We start from the raw sequence: 15,589 nt of genomic DNA, 5'->3' as shown, positions 1-15,589 counted from the left end.
TAGTACCATTGTTTCTCTCGCGTCGATATATATGTGTTCATTATATATATATCACCTTATTACGACCGATAAGCTTTTATTTGAATGAAACTCTGTCAGTAGCAACGCACAACGTGTATTAAATAATATTCGTCGGTTTGACACAGGTCGTACGTTGGTATCTCTCAGCATCCTTTCGTCCTCTTATTTAATTATCATTTTTCCCCTTTATTTTTTTTGTTTGTTTGTTTAAATCCCCATTCTTATTTCGGCAATCGACAAGGATCCTCGCTTTGTGTACTGAGCCCCTTAACGGTATACAACTTATCCTCTATTAGTTGTATTGTAACAAATATTGCCTCGAATATAAACATTTTTTGTTTGTTTGTTTGTTGCTTATTTAAGTTATATCTCATTTTGTTTAGGTCTCGCTCTCTCTCTCTCTCTCTCTCTCTCTCTCTCTCTCACGATTATCAATGGACAAAAGTGGCGAATTATTCTCACGCATCTTAAAGAGGGGGGCGGGGCCGGGGGGGGGGTTCTCGGAGGGGGTGTGTGGAGAGTAACGTAGCTCATTCGTGTTTTTCTCTTTCTCTCTTTATTATCTTACGTTACGTATGGCCGAGTCATGAGTCTCTATATTTATTTAGTAGTCATTTGGTTCGCTTCGAAAAACACAACGTTTTACTTTATTTATCTTATTACTTTTTTTTATTTTCTTAATATCGCTTTTAAATCGGAGATCTAAAACCTTTTCATTATAAAAATGTCCCCCAGGCCCGACAAAATATTGCCGAGGGACTTCGCTAATATATTGTGTGTCGTCGACTTCATTGTCTTCATATAAAATTCAATTCACAGTCCGCGATCTGATCAATAGTGTACGAGGTGCTTGAAGTGAAATTTAACCATCGTTTCGGTCGTTCTCTCTTATTTTCTCTGTCTCTCTCTCTCTCACTTCTTCTCTTTATTTTTCCTTCTTTAAAAATCACCACCATCGTTTCATTTTCTCAGTGTCTTTCAGCAAGTACGGGTAAAACCGAGTCGTCGTCGCAACCTGAACACTACAGCTTGGGTGGGGCAGGGAAACTTCATATTACATCTTCTCGCTCCCTCTTTCCTCGAAGAAAAGCAAGGGGAACGATAAACGGTTCTCTTTTCTCCTCGTCGACGAACACGAGTCAGTTATTTTCATCATTTCCTTCCCATCTCTTTCGGATTGCTATCGAGACTCGCGAGAAGCTTCCTCGCGTGCGAAACTTCACGTTCTTTCCTTCACGAGCGCGGTTCCTCGAGAGGCGAAACAGAATTTTGAGAAAAGTAGAAATCTGCGCGTGTATCGTAGGCAGAGAGAAAGATCAGTCCCGATCTTCAGCAGAAATTTTAAATTCCATGCTGAGCTGTCAACTCTCTATCCAGCCGGTTTAGCTGAGGTGTCTCACCTAGAAAATGTCTACTTAAGCGTCAGTGATCACTTGTTTCGACAATTAACCAATGCTTTCTTCTGAAATTTCCAAAAACCTGTCTCGAGACAACGTCTAGTGCACTCGGCGATACACATAAACTCACCTTTTACCTAGAAAATGTCCATTTGAGTCCCACTGTGTACTACTGATTTCCCTCAACAATTTACACACATTTACACTATCTAACGAGGGAGTCACATTTTTAGGGTGGTGACTCTCGCTAATCTCTGTTTTTTTTAAAACGCATTTTAAGCCAGAGCACGTGTCTTTTGTACTTGGAATATAAATAAACTCATTCCACTCTTTTCGTTTACTTCAGTTCTAAAAGTAATGCAATTCTCGACCTGCGGAGAGTTGAACAGAACCTGATCCTTACTCTTTTTCTAAGGTACACGCAGATGTGTGTATACAAAAGAACGCGACAGAGCTACAGAATCGGAGAATCGTGTTGGAGCAAAGAGATTCTCGCGAGTCAGAAGCGCTGAATCGCGCCGTCGTCGACGATGCACTCGCAGGCTGCGTCGATGAGCTTCTTCAACGTTCTCGGAGCACGATTGATTCAGATCCTCTGGAACACTCTCTGTTGACACTATATCCAGGGTGTAGTTTCTAATGGTCGATAAGGAACCTCCGATTTATTGGATCCCATGAAATGGACAACGAGGAACGCGATGCACTCGGTCTCGAAATCGTGGAGGTGTCTTTCACGGTTCTTATCGCGTGTACGGGTGCCTGCGTGCTTGTGTCCGTGTCTGTGTATGTGTGTGGGTGTGTGTGCACGTGTGAGGGGGAAGAAAATAATCGCCGCCGTGCGAAACGTCGTTCACCCTGAGGTTGAGTTCGTGGAATATTCGAGCGAGGATCTGCCAGTTACTCGATCGCAGAGATGGGCAGAACTTTAGTTGTGTGTAAGTGCATCTAATTTCGGTGGTAACCCAGTCATCGATGGTTTAGTAATTGATAGCATTTTATTTTCATTTTTGGTGGACATGACAGATACGGGATCACAAACGATGATAGCCTCGGTGACAAGAGTGAAATATTCAAACTTGAAGTCAACTAAACGAGGTGTAAAAAAGCTATGAATTCGATGACTAGGACAAAATTTTGAATACAAAATAGACTGTTATTTTCGTAAATCTGTAGAATATACTATCAACACCCCCATAAAATAATTATTCAGAATTTTCTATACACACTTCAAACGACTCATCCGTAAGTTATTTGGATAAGCTTCAAGGCACAATCTGATTGTACATTTCAGATTGCGACTTTAAATTGAACGAGCAACGAATCGGAAGTTGTTTATGCTCTTTTCGTTGTTCGACGCTTTTTTGTTAATTTGCCCATCCCTGTTCGAGGTTTACCTGCGGATCTCTCTCGGTTCCACTCGTTCATCCCATTATCGTCCAACGGACTTCCATCGGACGGCGGCCTCTCCCGAGCTATTATTTACACAGACGATCCTTCACGATCGATCCTCGCGCGTCCCACGGAAGGAAAGAAGTTACCGCGAAGAACGCTCGCCGCGCGCCCTCTCGAGAGCGACGAAGAGGATACGCGTCGCCTCGACATTAATACTGACACTGACAAGGCGAGGACCTGATCTGTCTCCCATTGACTTCAACATGATCCTGCAGGATGATCGAAAAAGGTACTTGTTGCAACGTGAAGAACAACGACTGTGGATGCTCGATAATTGCAGAGATGTAGATAATTACAGCTGTGTATGTACAGTGAAATCTGTTGTACTGCTTTCCGCAACAGTGGAGTTTTAGCTGCAGATTTCTATAAGGTATTCCAAAAGTCTGGGGTCACATAGGAAATGTTAATAAATATCATACCTGGTAAATTTCTTTCAGTCGCTATGTGACCAGACTTAGGAACGCCTTGATATTTAGTATCGTACAGGGGTATGTTACTCTTTTATTTTTTACATGGGTTTCCCGTTTATAGAATCATTACTCAGTTCTACCATTCGTGCCACAGAGGTCTTCATGTAAGATCAACGTCCTCTAATCACTTATATCTCTAGAATTATAGAGAATCCACGTCTAGCGCCCTACGCGCTCCTAAACAGAGCCATATACTTCGACTTCATGCAAGTGGACCTTGAAATCGAAAGTAGACGCACCGAGTCCTCCCTTCGCAAAGTATGGCAAGCGAAAGCAATCGACTCCGGGAGACATCCCGCCAGCTGCCCTACAGAGGGAGGAACTCTCTCGCCTCTTAACCATTCTCGTTCGAAGAAGGGACCTTCCCGAAAGCCCTTTTCCTCAGACCAAGTCGATACCTCCGCCTGCCAAACCATAGGTTCGCGGCTGGTGACGGTGGCCCTCTGCGCGGAGTAAGCACGTATACCCGGACCTCGCCGAAACAACAGGAAGAAAACCGAAAAACGAAGAAAGGAGATGAAAAGAAGAAAATAATAAAGAGACACAGAGCAGTGCTGTAATCGGAAACATCGCTGCCTCTCGATTCGTCGCCTGACTTCGGCTGGCGAACGTTCCACGGACGACGCTTTCGGGCCACGAGCCTTGGCCCGATCGACGCGCACGTTCCACCCTGTCGACGACGTGATGAATTCCTCGAGTTCTGTCGAGCACCGTGCCCCAAAGACGATTTCGCTCGTTGGTCCTCGGGACTGCGTCGAGGTTCGAACCCCTCGAATAGTAAAGTTTTTCGTCCAGCGACCAGCTGGGTTGTGACCGCTATCTTGCCAGGTTTTGGTTACGAGTCGAGGAGGAGTAGAAGAAGACGTTGACGAGGCTGATTGTCCCCGTACGCCGGATAGGCCCGCTCCTCCCCTCAGTACGGCCAGAACGTAGGCAGCGGGGGCGGCGGTGGCGGTGGTACGGTCGGATAGAGCGTCGGCGTGGCGATCAGGACGCAGGTGGGCGGCAAAGGCGGCGGCACGGGCGGCGGTAAGACCGGAGAAAGTGTGATCGCTGCGGCTGGGTGCAGGGCCGTGCCCGTCGGGGCACACAACGGGTGCAGGGCGAGAGAGGGACGCTGGCGCTGACGCTGACGCTGCTGGCCCTGGACCTCGCCGTTCTATTCCGAGTCCTGCTGCATTTTGGCGTGGCCATTACCGGCGGAATTGCTCGATGTGCTGCCGCTGCTTGGCGGGAAACTGGTGGGTATGGTGCGGGACGACGAGAAACACAGCTTCATGATGTACGGGAACTTCCCATCTGAAACAAATTTCGAGAAAACGGTTAGACGATCCTTGGACGATGGATGGTTTCATGTTTGGTGGATGCTTGAGTTTGGTAGACGTTTTGATGTTTGGTAGAGGCTTGAGGCAAAGTGACATCTTTCTCAGAAGCTTAGGAATGTTTTTTAAAGTGTAACAGAGTCTATAATTTATGCAATCAAATTTAACGAAATGCTGGAATATTATATTTGCAAACTGATTATCCGAGTATTTTCTATCAAATGTTAAGGGATTGTTTCAAAGGCTCAGAAGTGGACTGACACAATTGTATAAGTATACTGTATGTCTAACTTGATAACGTCATTAAAATATTCTTTCAATAGGATTGGTCAAATTCTGGCAATGAAAAACCATCATCAAACATCATGAAACGTCATCAAACAGCCATTGTTAGTAGAGAGTACAGTTTTGGTTAGCGAATCTGTATACTTACTGCTGTTTTCCAGCGCTGTGTGATTGCATTCCATGATGGCGGCTACCGCAATTCCGACGCTGCTGAACTCGATAAGGCCAGACGACGATCGTTCCGATTTGAGGGGGAACAGCTTCACTGTCGTTGGCGCCTCGATGCCGCGTTCGACGAACACACGGTGCACTGTCTCCTCGGTTAAATCCGGGGGAGTGTTGAAAAAGTGGACTATCTTCGAGGGTGGTTGTATTCTGTTCTTATTGGCCATTGCTGGATTTAGGAACCTGCAATTGACAACGACAGGCATTCACAGATTAAATTTCTGTCTCGCAAAACTAGAACATTTCTAAATTCCTACTTTAAACATATAACTTGTTTAACTATATTAATATAATATTCATTAAGTTGTTTATATAATATTTTTAGATTATATTTTCTATTTGATTGTTAATGATTGTTACATGTTAACTTTGTATAGCAGGGTGGCTAACAGTCGTTGTTAACTTTGTATTCCTTAAATTCTTGTAGTGTTGCTTTTAGCTTCCTAGTTACTTTTAGTAAGTTTCTTTTTATGAAATAGTACATTTTCTTTTATTCCACTTCTTAAATTTCTATTAAGCATATACTTTTTCCTTTTTTAAATTGAATTACGTAAATAAAGAATGATGCCAAGGTACCACTACAATTTAAAAAAAAAAAAAGGAATATTTCTAACAAAGCTATCCATCAACACAAGTCTGCACCTGTTTTAGGATTAAATCGTTCCATGGTTAATCAACATATCGGTGTTGGTGGAAGTGTCAGTAACGCGTTCCATCGCAAACAGACGAACCGATTTCCGAGTTCAAACGGGACAAAACTATTTCCGGCGTGCATTCAAATTCCTTTTGGGACTCCTGAAGGCTCGTAATTAATTTCTCGCAATCAGGATCCGCAGACTGCCCGAGCAGGCACGTCCAAAAACCCGGACGCAATTAAGTTTTCATCGAGTAAATATTACTATCCGAGGGAAGGCTGAGCCCCGAAGCTCCCGGAAGGAAGAACATCATTAATTGCTATACATCGAGACCAGGCTCTATACAGAGTTTTCACCAACAAAAAACGATCGTCTCAATGCCCTGTACCGAATCGCAGGCTTCTCATTAACGTTCATTCAGCGACGCGACGAGACCCGAAGTTGATTAGAATCGAAGCAGAATTTCGCGTGACCGATACAACTTTGAAAACCAGCTCGCCACTGTCGGTGTTGGGAGTTAAACGGCTACGTTCTCAGTCGATTGGTCGATTGAAAAATTGATTGTAATTAAGCTTCGAGTGGCTTCAATTCCAATTGGGAAGGGAGATTTCAGTTGCTATTAACTGTGCGATTGCAAGTGCATGTGAAAAGTAAAAAGTGAGATTCTAATTGCAATGGAGGACTAATTGTTGAACTTCAGATGCATGTGATAATTGATTAATTGATTCGAAAGTACAATAAGTATGAAGTTAACAGGAGGTTTGCTGAACGACTATATTAAATTTCAAATCGATCGGGATAATAGTTCTCAGGATACAGTCGATAAGTGTCGTAGAGTCAAGACTGTGACGCGACACTTATCGACGAGTCACTGTATCTTGAAAACCATCAACTTCGATCGACTTGAAATTTGATATAACCATTCGGCAAACGTTCTGCTACTAATATAATAGAACCTCACACATTTAATTTTGTTTACTGTATCTTATTACACTGAAAAAAAAACCAAGTCACATTTGTGAACGAAAAGTGAAATTCCTCTTCAAAACATCACGTTTTCAACAATTTTCAATGTTATGTCTACACTCGAGATTCTAGTAACTCCTTTCTCGTTTGTATTCCTAACAACTACATCAATGTACGATAAACACACTAGCCTCTTACGATACCTTGCGTATATTCGTCTAGCTCCTACAAAATTATATACACAGACCCACAAAAATACACACAGCTCCTAGAATCGTACACAACAGATTCCTCCCGAGTTTCGTAGTTATACCATTCACATTCCCTTAAAGAAATTCTTGGAATTTTCTCCCAACTCAGAATGCCGCCTTAATGATACGCCGTGGACGAATAGCGAATCGAAAGCGACTATGAAGAAAACTGGAAACGAGGTCGACAAGCCGAATAGGGGGAGAACATAACCAGAAAAGAGGCTAATCCGAAAATAGTAGCAAGAAGAAGGAAAGTAGAATATTCTAGTAGACAGGGGTGTTACCTGTTATTCTTGCTTCCCGTGAAATCCTTGAAGCTCGCTGTCTTGTCGGGCAGAATATAGGGGTTGGTGACGTCTGAGAGGAAAGCCTGTTTCGAAAAGCCTAGCTGCAACCTGCCGTCCGTCCCGATCGTCACGTTGTTCAGATTCTGTAAACACCGCTCTACAGCTATGCTGTCGCCCATCTGGATCATTGCGCATCCCTCTTTCGTCTTCAAGAACTTGACCTGAGAACAAAACGTTCAGCTGGCATTAGCAAGCGCCCTTTGCTGCTGAAGTAGTGTACACTTGCCAGCTTTTGGCTGTAGCTCAAGGCTTTGCTTTAAAGCTTCCGGCCAAAGGTGGAGGTTCGTGTGGTGGTTTGGTGGGGGAGCAGTCTGCTAATTTGGAGAATGGGCGAGAGTTTTGGATGGCTTTAACACGTTGACTGTCAGACTAAAACTTGTAAATATTACTACAAGGTTAATATTTTGTCTCGAAGCAATTGAAAATTAGATAATCTATCATTTGTCGTAGTATTTCATTTTTCAACTCCTCCAAATTTACTATTTAAATTTAATATTCAGATGAAATCAGATTAATAAGAAATTTAATATTCAGACTTATTTTTATTAATCCCTCAACTTCGGAATTCATTTTTTCAATACCTTAATGAAAAATCCTGTCGCCCAATTCTGGGTGACGTGGCAGTCGACGTGTTAATTATTAAAAGCTTTACAGAATTAATTTTGTAATTTTAATTCCTCTAGCACAAGTAATTCCAAATGCTGCGAAAGTATCAGATGAAAATATTGCTAAAGTAAATTTAGATGCCTCGAATACGGTGGTGGGGGCAGCTGAAGTGGTAGGGGAAGTAACTCTGAGGAGCCAAACGATCTAGCATCGATCCTAGCAAGAGACGTACCTTCGTCACGTTTCCGTATAGGCAGAACAAATTGAAGAGCTTGTCGGTGTTGACTTTGTCCGGTTGCAGGCCGTAAACCATCATCACGGAACCCTGCGTGCTGGAAGGTGGTGTTTGTCCCAGGGTGGGCACGTAACCAGGCCGCGGTGGCGTGGGATGCAATGGCTCTCGACCGCTAAAATCGCTCTTGATACCATAACGCTCAACGTACGGCTCCGCATACGTTGCTGGTCCATTGAAATTCTCCTCGTAACGATCGTGGCCGGCACCCGGGGGGAAAGTTACCTGTGGCGTGGATCCTGAAACAAAGGGGAGGATATTTGATGTCTTTCGTCGGGCGAACTTTCCATTCAGGGCTCTCGTTTCCGACCATGTTCGACCGTTCAGTTCTGGCTAATCACGGAAATCGAGCGACGCTGCGTCCCCTCCATTCGTCGCGCGTCGAAATGGTAGCCGTCGGCGAATTAATCGAATGGAGACGCGTTGGGCATGGTGAAAAAAACGAAGGAAATTTTTCCTTTGTTACTGCATCGCGTTTTGTAATTGCGGAGGTTGTGTATGAATTTTATATAAATTGGTAGCAGAGATGATGGATATAGTTAATTTTAGTAAGCTAATTTTGGTGTTTTGGACAAGAGTTTTTGAGGATCGTCAATGATAAATGAAAAATAATCATGGAATGAAGTGTTGGTAACAGTGGTTATAGCGAAGAAAATTAATTTTATTGTCTCGATCAAGGGTCTATTTATATATGAATATTTATTATTTAATATATAGTATTTTAACACGTAATGATATGAAATTTAAACTAACTTTAGTATCGAGAGCAACATCAAAAGAAATACTTTTAAAATAACAGAATCGATAAGTGAACAATCATGATTTATTGTAAACGTAACTGTATAAATATCTATAAATATTACCACTGTGTTAGGTTTATGTCAGCCTGAAGTGGTAAAGTAGATTTGAAGTGATTGTAATGGGTCCAAGAAGGTGTAAACTTCCAAGTGAAAATATCCTCCAGCCAACTTGGATAATCGCGAAAGTTCGAAGCGACACAAAAGATTGTCTACCGAAACGACAATTTAGCTCGATACAAACTCGATACAGTTGTTTCCTGGCAGCCCAGCTAGGGATCGATCAAGAAACTCGTCCATTACTGGAGGTACCTCGTATTGGCTGCTATTCTTTAAGCTAACGTCTCTACCACTGAGATTGGGTTTCGTTCCCAGTTATAGTTCCTATGGTTCAATCGCGACATAACTTCGCTACAATTACGTCATCGATTTCCTGTCAAAATATCTTCGGTCTGGTTGCCCCGCTCTGCGACTTACGGTAATAACTTCCGAGCACTAACATGGCGGAAACGTAGTCCCCTGCCACTAGACTTGTAAATTACGTAATTTACACATAATGCAATAACCCGTTGTTCCGTGTAGCGATACGGTGTATCGGTGCAGATCATTTTCAACGCTGTGTAACGTCGACTGAAAACTGTTTACATAATTCCAAATCACTGTTTGCTCCTACGTTTGTCTCCGGGAATCGAACGAGCATGATAGAATGATCAAAGTGCTTTTTGTTGCTTCAGGTACAACGAGGTTGCAAACAAGAAATAAATAACGTATCTTAATATTGAATTAAAATACTGCAATAATGATTTCGTAAATAAATCGGAGTTAGAAATTTCCAACCAATCTCGAAAATGGTTATTCGAAGATTTAAATTAATTCCAAAGAGATGAACGCAAACCCTGACTGATGATTTTACACAATATTCGTATGTATCTTGAAGACTACACAAAAATTTGTTTAATTATATATACATGTATGTATAAATCGTTATTGAACACTGTTTATGAAAGTATCATTTGTAAGACGTTCTACTGGTCTCGCATTGATCTGATCTTCAAAAATAATTCCAATCTTCGTATATTAAAGTTTTCTAGGAAATGGTCAATCAAGAAACCTCTACTTTTGAATTAATATCGCGAAAAAGAAATATGTAAATATTATCAACAACACCAAATGAATTCTCGTATTCTTCAAGATACACACAAACATCGTACTTTCGCTTGGAAATAATTCCCTAAAGCAGATTTCAAAATTTTTTAACATTTCCCATTCCCTTCAAACAGAGTGGTACAATTATTCCACCCACGTCGCTAGCCTGCCCCTAGGACTTATCGATCCTAACTCCTGCGTAACATTTTCCCACATTTAACGAGAAAAATCCCGTAACAACCTCTTCAACGAGCCATTCACGAATCGCACCGATCGGGGAATCGCTTCTCGCCCAACTTCTTCCTCCCAGCCGTGCGATTAGGAGGGCCCTCGAGCCTCGCGCGATGGCCGGGTGATGGTCCCAGGAAAAAGGAAAGTTTCGCGATCGTCGTACACCCCGTCCGTTTTCCAAATTGGCTCGCTCAATTCGACTATCAAAGAGCGAGAAACAGCGGCGGTTGGGACCTTCGGGGAGGAGAAAACTTACCGTATGGCTGGGGCGCGGCGCCGTATCTGGGTTCCGCCAAAAGGGGAGCCGGTCTTCCATTTCCGGTCGTGTCATTTTTGTGTGCACTCGATCCTGTAACAGCGTAAACGTATCTCGTTTATTTCCCATTGCACCTGCAAACGTCTGCCGTCGATACGATGATCTCGATCGACGTTACACGAAACCGTGCTCGATTGCGTTTCGCGTAATCGCAAGAAAGAAACGAGCTAACGACCGAGAGATACCCGAAAGCGAGACTCGCGTGCAAAAACGGCATCCGTCGGTCGTGTCTCGATACCGTCCGAATGAATTCGTAATACGTTATCAGAGTTAGACGATCGATCCCGGTTTCCGCCTGCGTTACGAGTTAATCGATTCCCCCGCGAATCCTCAATATCCACCCCCTCGACCAACCCCCTCTCGTTGGAGATATCAGGCCTTAAGAAATTCACGAGACACGGTTATTCGTCGTACCATTACGGTCCCGTCCGGAACGACCGACGGGACGTAAAGCGCGATACGCGACTACTTCACGTTGTCTCCTAGGACATGGTACTGATAACCCCGGCATCGTGGGACCCGATACAGACGTCCCAGGACCGAGTGACACAATACCTATGACTTCGGACTCGCCGTAGGACCGGATTATGCGAGTGACCCCGGAAACATGGGACACACACGACGCCAGACACGCGCCAGTCGGATCCTAGGGACCCTGTACCGACGACGTATCACTCGATGGACGTTAAAAGCGATCACGGTCTCGCGAGACCTGATACAGACGTCTCTGGGTCGGACTGGAAATTTGGGACTCGTAGGGGGTGGCGTGAACCCAGGCAGGGGGTCGATGTACGGAGGGGGCGATTTTGTCGATGAAGATGTACGCAAATGTTTATTGGTGTAAAGTATGAAAGATGTTCCGAAGCCTCAAGGGAATCGAACATTTGTTTTTTTAAATTAATGGTTGACCATTACACTTCTACTTTTTTTTTTTTACTAATTAACAGACTTTTAAGAAAAGGTTTTAGGAACGTTCATTCAAAATGTTAATGAATACCCCTCATAATTTGAGAGTTGTACTAATATAAACAATATGGGCTCCGATGTAAGAGATGGAAGCATCAACGAAAGGAACCGTCTCATAAAAATCGACGATGATCACAAAATTCTCTCATACTTGATTATTCTATGGGAATAAACAAGGGGATCGCAAGAAAAATTATTTTGCGAAAGTGGTCGCCTTTTCTAGCAAAGTAAGTTTTCTAATAAAAAAATTAGCTGGTCTAAAGAATTCTCAATCGAAAGAAACTTTTGATATAATCTTGCATCCCATCATTCGCAAATTCCATAAAAGATCTTATCATCGAGTGTTGAAATAAATCCTGACTTGTTACAAGAGATCTTTCTCCCAAAGCTTACCTTAGGAGTAAGTGATATACGTGTCACCTGGTGGAGGTATTCTTGGGAAGTGGAACGATCCGAGGTGTCCACGAGGTACGGAGACCAGCTACTCCACTCCGTGGGTGGTTATGTCTCTTAATGACAATGTAAACACAGTCGAGCCAACGGTCTCTAATGACGTTTGTGTGTACACCTGGCTTGGTACTTGTGTTCCATTAACCGTGTCAAAGTAGGTGCTGCCAGACAAGATGGTACACCAGGCAATTGATAATATTGTGTACAGATCTCTCAGTCACAGGTGTCGCGCAAACGGTGTCGAAACTTCTAACACAGGTGTTGGAAGTGTTCTTCAGGAGCCTGATCTTTCAACACTGATCCTCACTCCCGAATACCGATGATCTTAAACTCGATGCACTCGATATACATGAGCCGGGACTTGGGGAACATAATGAAGTCCTGCAGGGATCCGTGACACTCGATACAGATGTGAAAAAAATGTTGATTAATGATACGAGTGTATTAATATTATATTGTAGGAGTCTAAACGAAAAATAAGGCACGGGGATTCGAACCCACGATCCTCGAATCCACAGGCGACCGCTTTACCTACAAGACCAATCCCGTACCCTACGTTTCGTGTTCTTATTTAACTCCTTATTGTTGGTATGGGAGGCGCGGACACCACAATATTAATATTAATTCATTAAGAATCTTGCTTTTCATAAAGAGATGAGGATGCGATTGATATATTCCATTAATTAACCTTCGTTTAGCATCTTCAGCTCACTTCTAAGTCTTAAAATACTAGAAAGCCACTAGTTCAGATTAGTTTGAGCTCCACAGACACAGAGACGCCTCCTTTGTTCCAATAGTTCCAACTTGTTCTGGATCCTACAACTTCAGAGTCGTCGATACAGTATTCCACAAGTTCATCATTCGTATTAAGTCTTGGGAGTTCCTCGCCGGCTGCGGAAGACGTTTCGGATTGATGGATGAAAATTCACCGCGAGGAACGCTCGCCTTCCTCCAGCAGAATCGAAAGACAATCGATAATCTTCCAACGTCTGCGTTCTGTGCCACGGGAAACTTTACAGAAACTTCGCTTATAGACACGCGCACACTCGTCGCAATAATACAGAATAATGCAATAGTAAGTTTTCCGAGAAGATCGAGAACGATCCTCCAATCGAGGAATCTCGCTCTTCGTAAATTAAAAGTTGAGAAGACGAGGACTGAGGTCTTTCCGTTCGCATATTTCGTCGACTATATGGCTTCTGTTCATCGTCTTCGCATCGCTGTTCAGAGCTTATTTATAGGACCTCGAAGCCATGATTGGTCTAACTCTCGTAGCAAGGTTTGTTCTGTCAACGTCAGTGTCGAGCCTATTTCCGAGCAAAACTCCGATTTACCTTGTAATCTATCTTCTAGTAGACGTTCTAATTCCAGAACCGAAGTACATAATTGCTCCATGCAGGCCTTTAGCTTCGTCTTCATCCTCCGAACAAAGTCAGCTCCAAATTGGCGAGGTCAGGTGTCACTCCTGCAACGTCAGCTCTCAAATTTCACCGGATCCTATCTCTGGTCCGGAGTTATGCGAGCAGAGTTCCACGAGTTCAGATTTGTTGTTGATAGTCATACGACTTCCACAAGTTTCGAAGTTGTGTCTACTACTCCTACTATTTCAAAGTCGTCGTTCCTCATCGGAATTGTTATCGAATAATAAGTGGATTATTTAACCCTTTGGCTCACGTTTACTGTAGAATCGTGCGTGCCATAATCAGGTATAAAATTCCTTGCGCATTTTCGTACGACGTGTCTAACCGTGTCTTCCATATTCTACTCAAATTCTTTACCACGAGTCTCCCGCGTTGTTATAGGTTAAAGAGTTAACACGTGTACCACCGGTTGTACACGCAGACATATTTATTTAATTCGCTGAAAACATATATTTTATGGCAAATTTAATTCTGTAAAATATATTCCCACGAAAAGAATGAAGCACAAGTGGTACACGATGCGATAATGCTCTAAACAAGCTAACTACATATGGATCGATGATGTAATGAAATATCGTGTGATGATGATATCAATCTTTAGTGAAAACATCAAAAGACTGATCGACAACAAGTCGGGGAAAAACGGCTTGGCATGGCACGGAACGTGTTAAGTGGGTAATCGTATTCCAAGAAGTTGTTCAAGTTGTTTCAAGATTGTTCTTGAAGAAGCGAAACAGGTGGTTTTTGCAATCAATGAATGATGTTAACATTCCCAGGTCCTCCTTCATTATGCATGCAGGTACTACTATAGTATAGCCGTTGCAAGAAGCTCATACTATTATGCATATACAGTCAGTTCTATAAGTATTCGTACCCCCTATGTCTATTGAAGAAATTTGTCCAAGTTAAATGATAGGTTCGGCGATTTCAAATAAATTTTTCATTATAAATATATACATGAATAAACATTGCACATGTATATATTTATAATAAAACATTTATTTAGAAACAGCAAACCTATCACTTAATTTAGACAAATGTCTTCGATAGACACAGAGGGTACGAATACTTATAGGACTGACTGTATACCACTATACTGGTCTGCTTCTTTCTTATTTATTTCCTTAAAGCAAAATTAATTTTTTAGCGAGTTATAGAACTAAGAGCTTCGAGCAGCAATATATCGCTCCTTGCCACTCAAAGGGTTAAATACGAGAACATAACGGCTCTAATGGAACACAGCAATATTAAGGCTTTAAATTAAATATTATTACAAGAACAACAACACTTCCTAAAGATAACCTATTATACCAATTTAAACCAAATGATTTTCTGCTTTGCAGTCGCTCCATTTCCCCAAAGAAAGAGCTTAGCTGTTCCCTCCTCCTCGCGAAGATCTCCTAAAGTCTGCGGTTCTCATCAGCATCGAACAATTCGGTACACCAAGCTGAAGTTCCTCTACAGACACACTCCAACCGGTGGATGTTTCTGACAAGGGCCCCAAGCCGATTGTTTCTCCTTCGACTTCGATTTCCTCCAAACCTCTTAATCGAACCACTCCTCCCTCCAGCTTCCGGTGCACTTCGTCTGATACCGGCGCCCATGTGGTCTGTCAGATGTTTTCCTTCGGCCTGCTGCTGCCTGTCGCTTCCGAGATACAATCTCCCAGCCTTCGCCGAGACCAACGCCGTATACAATCGGTCTATATTAAACCGCATTACGTAACACGGCCACGGTTGCGTGGGTGTGCGAAGGGCGTGTTGGTGCCTCCAAGGCCTGGAGATATCGGCCAGGTTGCCGCTGCAGTCTACATTGATTTCGAATATTCGGTATCGTGTTGCAGACGTATCGGTGGCGGTGGCCCGTCGAGGACGATGCATCTTCATTCGGTTTGGACAGGTCCGTGCATCGGTTCCGGGACCGGTCGCGTCGATTCGATTACTCCCTGGACGAAAAAGCGTCGTTTTTCGTCCCGTCGAGTGGCTATATCCGA

At 43.1% G+C, this 15,589-nt stretch overlaps 1 protein-coding gene across 2 annotated transcripts in view; it reads right to left on the bottom strand.

Moving 5' to 3' along the window:
• Positions 1-433: 433 nt before the first annotated feature.
• Positions 434-15,589, bottom strand: part of LOC128891357 (heterogeneous nuclear ribonucleoprotein L) — a 207,434-nt gene continuing 192,278 nt past the window's right edge. Inside the window, exons 7-11 of one of the 2 annotated variants that reach the window (XM_054150796.1) lie at positions 10,700-10,792; positions 8,210-8,508; positions 7,309-7,532; positions 5,096-5,355; positions 434-4,639 (exon numbers count right to left, since the gene is read on the bottom strand). In XM_054150796.1, the coding sequence (XP_054006771.1) occupies positions 4,500-4,639; positions 5,096-5,355; positions 7,309-7,532; positions 8,210-8,508; positions 10,700-10,792 (1,016 nt within the window). In that variant the 3' untranslated portion in view covers positions 434-4,499. The remainder of the gene's footprint in view (positions 4,640-5,095; positions 5,356-7,308; positions 7,533-8,209; positions 8,509-10,699; positions 10,793-15,589) is intronic. The other variant, XM_054150797.1, reaches the window with a different exon arrangement.

This window comes from Hylaeus anthracinus, unplaced genomic scaffold (assembly GCF_026225885.1).
Source record: "Hylaeus anthracinus isolate JK02 unplaced genomic scaffold, UHH_iyHylAnth1.0_haploid 12001, whole genome shotgun sequence".
Classification (NCBI taxonomy): Eukaryota; Metazoa; Arthropoda; class Insecta; order Hymenoptera; family Colletidae; genus Hylaeus; species Hylaeus anthracinus.
The sequence above is the reverse complement of the archived record's forward strand: the minus strand, read 5'-3'. Positions and strand labels throughout refer to the sequence as shown.